The following is a 10,266-nucleotide window of genomic DNA, read 5'->3' as shown; positions in this document are numbered from 1 at the left end:
TGTTATAAAACCAAGCTTTAATCCCACTAAGTAGAATCAGTTATATGAACATTTTCCACCAATTTATACGATCGTGGCCCATTTCTTTTGATACATTCAAGAATATTCATTTTCACATGAATCTTAATTTATTAAATTATATTCCATTTCAATTCCAGTTTATACCATGGATTATTTTATTATTATTTATTTACAGTTTTTATATTATAAAAATGATGCACATTTTGTATATGCTTTCAGTCATACTTCATATCAGAAAATTTAAGTTCAACGGAACCGAGAGCTTGGATACGCATTTATTGGATGGAATGACAGAATCAGTTTAAATATAATACTTTGAAGAACATATATTACACCATTCAATAATCTATATTTATAGATAAATATAATCATATAATTCCTGACTTAACCTATTGATTCACTTTATACAGGGATGCGATCAATTCCAAAAGTCAAATATCTCTTTAGCCTTCAGCAACTTACCCTCAATATATATATATCAACGAGCAAATCATTGCACAAAACCAGCACCCACCAAAACAAGAACTTCTGAACAGTTGCGATTGCTTAGGCTTCCTCCCCCCAGGGGGTCGGTTTCCAATTTCATCATAAACATTCCGCACGTCATAACATAATGGCAACTACAAATCTTCTGCCTCCCCTTTCTATTCCCTCCCGCTTAAAACTCCACAAGCACTAGCTCCTAGCCAAACCATCAAAAATCTCAGGGTTAGTAAGAAACAAGCAGAGCAAATCTGCCAGCTTAAATCCTCCTCAATCCTCTCTTTTGTTATTTTTTCTTTCTTTCTTTTTTTTTTTTTTGGTTTTTTTCACTCTGAATCAGACGCAACTGCCCATCCCCCAATGGATTCCAGACTTCGCATATTGCTTCGTCCTAAATCTTAAATCAACTTTCCTTAAGACAAGAGAAAATTGCGCCATAAAGAAACTAGCATCCAAAATCATACCCAGATTCAAGGCATCCTTACATTTTCAATTTTTTTTCTTCAAAACAGCCTTCAACATCTTCCCTTCCAACCTTCCAACTATATCGAGCCATATCCCAAACTCTCCCACTTGAAGTGACCATCTAGGCCTGCGTTTGGTCCACCTCGCAAGAACAAGCAAACACATACACACACGGCAGCAATGGCAAGCATGGGATGGATGTAGGGACGCTGGAGTAAGCTTTGAGAGCGTGAAATCTTTGTATTGTACTTTGTTGCCAAAACAGCACACCTTTCACAAGATCTGCTGCTCCCCATTTTAAATTGGTGGATTAACCTTGGATCCTGCTCTAGTGTTTGTTGCCTGATCTCATTTCCTATAGGAACAGAGACTTGCCCATTTCTTTTGTCTGCAAGCTTCCGAGCCACCAGCCTATTATACGAGTGGTTGTTCCTCATCAAAGCATACGAGTAAGGGGACAACCCATTTGCATCCAGAAGGGAATTCCAGCAGCGCAGTCCAACCTGTGCCAGCACAAAGGATATGGAAAGGAAATCTATATTAAATAAAAAAATTAAAATATTCCAACAAGTATTAAGAACACAAGTTAAAGACTGGACACAACTGAGGCCTTAATAAAACCTAGGAAGAGTCCAAAGTCTCAACAAGCATCTTATATCCATGATAACAATGATCGAGAAGGTACTGCCTCCAATCCAACTTCTAATACTAACAGAAAGACAAATTATTTTGGTTTATATTTTCTATTTCCTAAAATTACCTAGTAACTATCCATCAATTCTATTACAGCTAAAATAAAACCATAAGTCATTTTAATTAAATTTTTTTTTTTTAAATCTCAGTAGCTTCAGAGGCCTAAGTTGCAAACAGCACATTGAGAACATAAAATGAAAAATGATAATGAAATTTGAATACCTCCAGGGGGTCATTTGTCAGAACATCAACCATGTCATCGGATCCTGACGTGGAAGCAGCAAGATGTAGAGGTGTAATGCCACCAGGCCCAGCATCATTTGGGGAGAAAATGTACTTCTTGGAGGAATCATTACTGTTGAATACAGAATAATGGGTAAGAAGGTCAACCATGTTCATACACCTCTTTTTTACTGCCCTGTTCAAGAGGTGAATCTCTGACAGAACATCCAAAGCCTCCCTTGATAACCCATCTTCAGAAAGGTTTCTTTCTACAAACATGTCTAGGAGTGTTTTGACCAGAGCACAACAGTCCCTCTCAACAGAGAACGTGAACAGAAATTTGAACCGGGTTAGCATATAATCGGGACCAAGCCCCAAAGAGGAGAACCTATTCCTTTGAAATAGCCATCCAAGTTCATTCAAAAAGTGCAATACTTCCTCCCTTGACCTCAGCCTCCCAAAATCATTACTCTGATCTTCCACATTGGCATCACACATTTTATCATCTTCATCAAATTCAGATTCAAGGATTCTCAATTCTCGACATATAGTAGCATTAGCTACAATTACAGGAAAACTGTTGCCCTTAAATCCATTCTCAACCTGCACATAAAAATGTCAAAGGTAAACAACAATACAGATTTCTCAAAGAATCAAAATTTACCCATTTTAACTTTTAACACAAATATAAAATAAACTAATCGCATTCAAGGTGCTCACCTCAATGAAACAACGTCCTACAGTGCTAGGAGCTGTATTGCAAATTTTGAAGCTGCCATAGTTTATTTCATCATATATGCTTCCCTGATGGGATGAGTCAGAAACTTCCTTAGACATATATCCACCCATATATGTGCAGTGAATCCTACACAAAACACAAACTTAGAATTCTCAAAACTAGAGGAGAATAAAAATGTTTTCTCATTAGAATTCTCAAAACTAGAGGTGAATAAAAGTGTTTTCTCATTCAAAAATATGGCACACTCACTTGGTGCCAGGAGCAGTCAGGTTTCTACCCCTTAAAAGCAAAGCAGTCTCTTCCCCATCAACAACTGCCAAAGGGGACACAGAGATCAACTCTGGCATCTTCCATGTTCTCCAGGATTTGCATATCCAAATCTTCCCTGAAGGATAATATCATAAAACAAAAAAATTGTAAACACCAGGATTATTACATGCAACTTGCAACTTCATGAATCATCAAATTAAAGTACACATTCTTTTTTTCATTTATGCACATTGTACTGAATTAACCCAAGAGATAACAAAATAAAAAATGACAAAAAGATAACAGCCTGAAACCAACACCATATGATCACAGTGCTCACCATCATTAAAAGATGCAAGCTGCTTGCCCGTATGAATTAAAAACCTTCCATTTCTCCAAAAATCAGAATTTGAGTCTTGAACCAAAGAACTGACACGTTGAAGAAGGTTTTCTTCGAGCTGCAAATGCCACACACACCTGCAAGTGGTCAGCACAAAAAGGCAACCTAAAAAAAACAAATCACACAACAGCAGTTCACTCACTTGTTTCCAGGCAGCAGATGACATGGAAACATAAATTGACAGAACCACACAGCCAGGCCTAATGTAGCTCTCCATTTCTGATGGACTGTGAGAAAGCCATTTATAGATCTGAGACAAATATTACAATCAACAATATTAGGTTTCATTGCCAACCAGGCTGAGAGGACCACCAATCAAAACTGCATTACACTATCAATACCTGTGTCCGTAATGTTACAGGGAAATGACTGGGATCCTTGTCAAATAATTTAAACATTATTCTTCCAGTACGATCCTATCATACAATCATTTCAATCCCGTCAGAGATTTGGTAAAAATAAAATTTAACAAATAACCGCAGATTCTGCACTAAGAAAACCAAAAACAAAACAATCACATGGGTCAGAGAGACTGGGGATCAAGGGCTGACCTGAGCATCAGAATTCAAACTAGAAGGTGAATGATCAGACCCAGATGAAGAAGCATACCCTGCTTGGTACGGGGAGCTTTGAAATGAACCATTGTCTGCCCCTCTATTTGGCTCTCTAAAGAGCTGAAGAGGCATGCTACAGCCATGACTTCTAGCAGCCTCAATATTTGCATTAACCTCTCTGCTGACTGAAATCCTCTCGGGTTTCACAGTTTCTGTCAAAGTTCGCATTGGGAACAATTTTTGCACAACAGGAGGAGAAGGAGGAGGGGACCTCTCATCCATGGGATTACTGCTGTCAGAAGAAAAGTACTTCCTAACAGATGCCAATTTCGGAGGGCTGTCATCCTCAGGTGAGGAACTGAAGAGCTGCAACGGTAAATTTGTTCTAGTCTCTTGAACCTGACAATCAGAATCTTCAACTAAAGACTGGTAACTGGAACTACTTCTCTCTGCCCCCACTGAAGGGAACTCTAGAGTTGATTTTTCTTGCAAGTTGAAACCTGTAGTATTGTCCAGGCCGTTTGGTTTACTTTTTTCACTGTCACTGCTCTGGCTGCATCTTTGAGATAAAACTGCAAGGGCATCAGGAGCAGATGTTGCCAGAGTAGCTGATAGAACAGCAAGCAAGTCTGTAGTTGATGCATTTCCATCTAATCTGTTCTGTTGCTCTAAAGAAGCTTGTTCTGGAAGATTGCGACTTAAAATTCCAGAGACGGGCAGCTTTGCGGCAAGGTTTGCTGGCAAGGGTAATGAATTTATCTTACTAATAACCTGAATGAGCTGGTCTCTATCGGGCACTGACGAGCAATTGGCATTCTTATCCCTATTATTCCCTAGGATTACAAAAACAATATACACATTTAGATAGGATATATAAGTAAGAGTGAAGAGGGCAGACAACCAATCCATTTTTCAAACTCTTTTACCTTGAGCACGAGCCAAAATTGTTAACAAATTGACAATATCCATGCTTCCACTGCCAGAACTGTCCCGGTTTCCAGGAAGTGAAAGACGGGAGGTAACATCCTCAGGCTGTGTCTTCCTCCTTCGCCTGTTATGCCCAGCAAGTCTGCGCCTACAACTTCTCTTCCCCTCATCAAACTCTAAAAGAGGGTGAAACCTGCAAGTAGTAGCATAATTTTTTATGCTTTCAAAATCCAAACATAGAAACAAGGGGGGAACTTGTTCCCAGAAGTATGCTCCAAAATGAAAATAAAAAACCAATCACCATTCCAGAACAAAGCATCAACAACCAAGAAATTCAAAATAGTAGAATTGCATAAAAATAGTAACCAGGACAAAGCAGAAACAACATCATCTTCCGAAAAAAGTACATATCTTTCACCAATTTTTAAAATAAAAATTAAAAAACTAATCTTCATTCCAGAAACACAACATCACCAACAAATAAATTCGAAACCATAGTTTTTTTCCATAAAAATGGTATCAGGACAAAGCAGAAAGAGCAACATCATAACAAAACAGCATATATTTTCCAGCAAATGGACCAACTGCAATTACTGAACTTCAAATCAGTTTTAAAATCAGATTAATTTAATGGTGAAAGGAAAAAGATCCAAGCGCTCAAAATCAAGAGAGAAGAATCCCAACCAATCAGAGCTTAGTCATTTTTTTCTATTTGAAAAATTAAAAGGTAGTAAGGAAAATATTTCACGAGTTAAAGAAAAGGAGAATTAACCTGCTGCACTGCTGGCAGAACCTCTGCATCTGATTGCAGACAAGGGCTTTAGTGGATTTGCTGTGAACCTCACAAACCTTATGCCGTCGGTGATAGTCCTTAGCATTAGACAGATCTTCCTTGCAATTATCAACCTGACACATCGGATAGCTGCCGGTGCCAGGTGACCCAGAGCGGACCCTCTTGTTGGGTCTGGACACTGGCGGCTGGTCACCAGTGCTCAAGCAGCCCCCGAGCTTCAACCTAAGGCTTTCTTCATCGACCTCAGCAGGGACCTTGGACACAGACAGGTTGGGGTTATGGGAATCAATCTCATTTTGATTTTTCAGCTCAGCTGCAGTGGACCCCAAACCCGATCCTAGACGCGGCATATTTGGTTCAATTGGTTTTGCCACAAAGCCTACGCTGTCCCAATCCCAAACCTTAGGGTTCCAATTATCTCTAGGGTTTTGAAACCGCTGGTTTTGCTGATATTGCTGATAATTGGAGGTTTGATAAGGTAGATCCCGCTTCCTCGCCATGGGAATGGGAGGGGCTTCGCAGAATCGACTCGGAAGCTGCTGGTGATGGATGAAAATAGGAGCAGCTACTTGCGCACCTACCTCTTCCATCTCTCAAATCTGAATAAAATCCTCAATCCGCAAACCTGATTATCATTGCGAAATTTCAGATGCAGATAATACCCATATCAAAATACCTCTCTCATATCTAAGTTTATCATACTCTGCGCTAATTTTAAGTGTATAATTAATTAATTTATTTATTTTTTTAAAAAAAAAACACATACACATGAAACATACACATAGAAGGAGAATACGAACTAACAAGACTTCAATCAGTTCAAAACAACCGACAGAGGCGGACTTTTGAAGTTGTCGTTAGGAAATTAATTCTTTCGAAATGAAAATACTGTCAGTCTTAAGATTTGTGTCCTAAAACGCCGAAGAATGAGGAGGTTCTTTCACTTCTTCGCACAATTCAACCGATGATATTACGATATGCATAGTATAACAAACAAAGAAAAAACATAAACCTAGGATCGATGAGGTTGTACGACAAGATATTAAAATTCACGACGCTATGAAAATCTACGATGATAAATCCATCACATACCTCCGCGTGGATTTTTTTTTTTTTTCCTTGCACTTCTACGGAAGCATCCGCATCTGTTTCCAGGCAAGCAATCCCAAACCTTCAAGATGGAGAAAATAACTGCGATCGACACCACTTGAATTTGCAGAAGAAGAAAAAAACTCTCTTTCTGTCTGTCTACAGACTACAGATCTCCATCCCCTTCGCTGCGGCGCCAGCTCCCCATCTCCTTCCTTCGTCCAAGCTCCCAGCCATCCCAAAGAAAAAGGAAAGGCTCAAAATCAAGATATAAGATTCAAGGTTTGGGATTTAAGCCTGATACTGCGTCTCCTAAAACCTAAACCACGGAAGACCGATCTGAAGATCTGAGAAGACGATGGAAAAAGGCAAGAAGAAACTGAACTGAAGAGAAGAGAAGAGAAGAGAAGAGGTCCGCAGCAACTTCCTTTTACTCTATTATTTTTTGGTATTGGGGGTTTCGATTTCTGCTTCGCGACCTTTTTCTTTCTTCGCTTTTCTCATGCTGGACGAGGGCCATAAACCGTAAATTGAAGCAACATTGGAGGCTATGATTGGAGGGGTTCGCCCGCTGCCCCGCGAAGAATCAAGGACCCTTCATTCCGGTTAAAATCACGTGCTACGCACTCTACACGTACTCTGTCTGCGTTAGCAAGAAATACAATTTTTACTTGGGACTTTTTACCATTGACGGCTGGTCATTTTCTTTACTGTATTGCCCCTTATGGATTCCGTACGGATCGCGTGCTGACTGTATGCGAGTGTGTGTGTGTGTGTGAATGTAGGTAGATAAGTAAAAGGTAACCCCACCGTCCCACCGCTCCCCTTGTCTTCACTCTACAAACCGGGCCCACCCACCTCGTGGGAGGCCCACGCCCGGACCTCCCGGTTACAGGCTCACACCTTCTACCCTTCTATAGAGTACAGTTGTACAGAACTTCTAACATGCTAATTCATTTTATAAATTATTTTATAATTTAGGTAATTATTTTATGACTATTTTGACAGTGAGCAAATGTTTAGTTATCAAAATTAACATTATTTTTTTATTTTTATCAAATATAATAATTTCTATGAAAAAATTAAAATTAAATAAATTAAATTATAATTATAATATAAATTTATATTTCCTAAATGGTGTCAAAAAATTAGCATGCTTTTATTTTTTTTATTTTTTTATTTTTTTTTATGATATTTGAAATAAAATTTTAAGAAATTCCCATGAAAAATAACTCAATTCAATTCATTTATTAATCTACTACACATTTTAATAGTTTTATTATTGTTGTTTTATTTTACAAATTCATTTGAAGTCATTAAATCACAGTCAATGCTAATAACATTTATCCGATTGTTTAAATTTCGAAACTGTTTCCTTTCATTTAGACAATTTAAGCATTTAATAACTACTAACGTAAGCATCTATTAAATTTTATTTTTAAAAATTTGTCAATAATAAGATTCACTGCCCATAACACTAATCATCAATTATAACATTACTTGTACAGTTGTACCTAAGAGCTACAATAATAAATATCAACTACAGTCATAAAATCAAAAAAAAAGTTTTTTTATTACTCGTTTGGCTCTCATAGTAAAATTGAAACGGTAAAGGAATTGACATATGAATGGTATCACTGTTAGAATGCAAGTAGTACATTCGATTAGTTATATAAAGTGGTTACGATCATAATTTCAATTCATTTCCAATATTAATTGTTATTCAAATATACCTACAATAGAATGAAAAATAAGTCATCTTTTGAAAAAAAAAAACCCTAATACAAAATTTTGTAATTTTGTAATCTTTTAAATAGACAATTTCAAAAGTTATCGAGTCACAGTTTGGAGTTTGTTGTTGTCTTTCAAAATTAATAACAAAAATAATAACAATAATATTTTATTATTTTATTATTTTATTTCTTTGTTTTGTTCCTCCGTTGTATTGCTTTCCTCGTATTAATAAAGTTTTCTTACCATTTCTATACATTATTGTTGTCGTCGTTGTTATTGTTAATATTTTTTTACCACTGTTGTTGTCATCACCATCATTTTTTTTTTATTATTGTTTTGTTATTGTTGTTTTTTTTTTTTTTTAATTTTACGTGGGAACTCATGCCACTGATGAGCCCTTCGAACCCCCCGATGCGACACCAAACTCACGGGGTGGCAGTCTTCCCTCCTAGTTCGCTACCCGAATTAATCGGATGCAAACACAGTTTATTCACTATCGAGTTAGACGTTCGGCCAACTCGTCTCTTAGGACCCATCTCAAGACACTTGTCCCAAGAGATAGTTGTACTGCATTAACTAGGAGTATACAACTGAGTGTATCAACCAGGATTCAAACCCCCGATGCTCCTACTAGATTGCCCTTCTGCTTTCCATTGTGCCAATGCCTTGGGGACTATTGTTTTGTTATTATTTTTTTTCTTTTTTTTTATTACATAGGAATTTCAGTCACCAATAAGTCCTTCGGATCCCCTTATACGGTATCAAATATACGGATCATCGTCCTCCCCCTAAGTCTCATTAATCAGGTAAAGTTCGAAATGCGGACATGACTTTCGTACATCAGTTGAACGTTCGGCCAACCCGATCCCCGGGACACATCTCAATTACCGGGTTTAGATATATGAATTTTTTTCCAAAAAAAAAAATTGAGTTGATCAATGAAGTAAATGACAAAAAAAAAAAAAAAATGTATTACAACTACATACACTTATTTAAGAATTTAGATTTAAAGTCTTCAATAATGATAACAAGTGCATTCAATAGTCAATACATTATAAAAGAGAATCTTTTCAATAGTTTACTTTTGAGCTTGTTGATGAGTCTCTTTTTGTTCTTTTAATGACTATTTTTCCTTCTTTATTTTTCGGGTTCACCAAGCCTAACCTAATACACATGGGCTGTTTAAATATAAATAATAATTTTTATGTTTTTTTTTCCCAAAAAATTATTAAAAAACTTAATTATTTTTTCATTTCATAATATTTATATAAAATATATTAACAATAATAAAAAAATTTTGAAACCACTTCCTTGTGGAAATAATTTTAATCTCTATTTTAACTTTTTTTGAATAGTTACACAACATCATATTATTTTTTAATTATTTAATTTATATAAAAAATTTTAAAAATTTTACTTTTTTTTTATTTCTAACTTCTACTTTGCGTGTGAGAATATAAAATTAAAATTTTAGTTTTTATATTAAATTTATTCCAAATTCATAAAAAACAAATTAAAGTTTCAAAATTCAAAGTTCAACATGCTATATTGTATAATAATTTTTTTTTTAAACTAAATTTATAATTATTTTAAAATTTATGAATAAAAAATGTATTTTCTACAACCAAACAGAGATCAATCCTACTCTATTCTATGTTCCCGTACGCTAATAATATATTTTAATAAATTATTTTAAACACGTTTATTTATTTCATACTCAAATGGGATATAGATACGTGTAGTATCTCATCTGGTTTTATGAGACACGTCATAGCTGATTCATATTTAACTGTGCTTAAATTCCAATTTTTGTATTAATTAATTGATGCCAAAAAGATATATTACGAAATTCGATGCGCGTTTTAGAATTTAGCAATTTAAGATTCTCAATCAAACG

At 36.0% G+C, this 10,266-nt stretch overlaps 1 protein-coding gene across 1 annotated transcript; it reads right to left on the bottom strand.

Annotated features, from left to right (window-relative positions):
* Positions 1–295: 295 nt before the first annotated feature.
* On the bottom strand, positions 296–7,255 carry LOC131162980 (squamosa promoter-binding-like protein 14). The gene is made up of 11 exons (XM_058119631.1): positions 6,639–7,255; positions 5,526–6,171; positions 4,753–4,946; positions 3,824–4,659; positions 3,614–3,688; positions 3,415–3,522; positions 3,213–3,330; positions 2,873–3,008; positions 2,605–2,749; positions 1,885–2,487; positions 296–1,472 (listed from the first exon to the last, which is right to left on the bottom strand). The coding sequence occupies exons 2-11, from the start codon at positions 6,134–6,136 to the stop codon at positions 1,047–1,049; spliced, it is 3,252 nt and encodes a 1,083-aa protein (XP_057975614.1). The 5' UTR covers positions 6,137–6,171; positions 6,639–7,255; the 3' UTR covers positions 296–1,046.
* Between the last annotated feature and the right edge of the window lie 3,011 nt (positions 7,256–10,266).

This window comes from Malania oleifera, chromosome 8 (assembly GCF_029873635.1).
Source record: "Malania oleifera isolate guangnan ecotype guangnan chromosome 8, ASM2987363v1, whole genome shotgun sequence".
NCBI lineage: Eukaryota > Viridiplantae > Streptophyta > Magnoliopsida > Santalales > Ximeniaceae > Malania > Malania oleifera.
This window is presented reverse-complemented; position numbering and strand designations above follow the sequence as displayed.

Coding starts and splice junctions, on each gene's coding strand:
- LOC131162980 (XM_058119631.1), bottom strand. CDS start 6,136: ATGGAAGAGGTAGGTGCGCAAGTAGCTGCTCCTATTTTCATCCATCAC. Junction 3,523..3,613: donor CTGTAACATTACGGACACAG/GTATTGATAGTG, acceptor TATTTGTCTCAG/ATCTATAAATGGCTTTCTCA. Junction 2,750..2,872: donor CTGACTGCTCCTGGCACCAA/GTGAGTGTGCCA, acceptor TGTTTTGTGTAG/GATTCACTGCACATATATGG.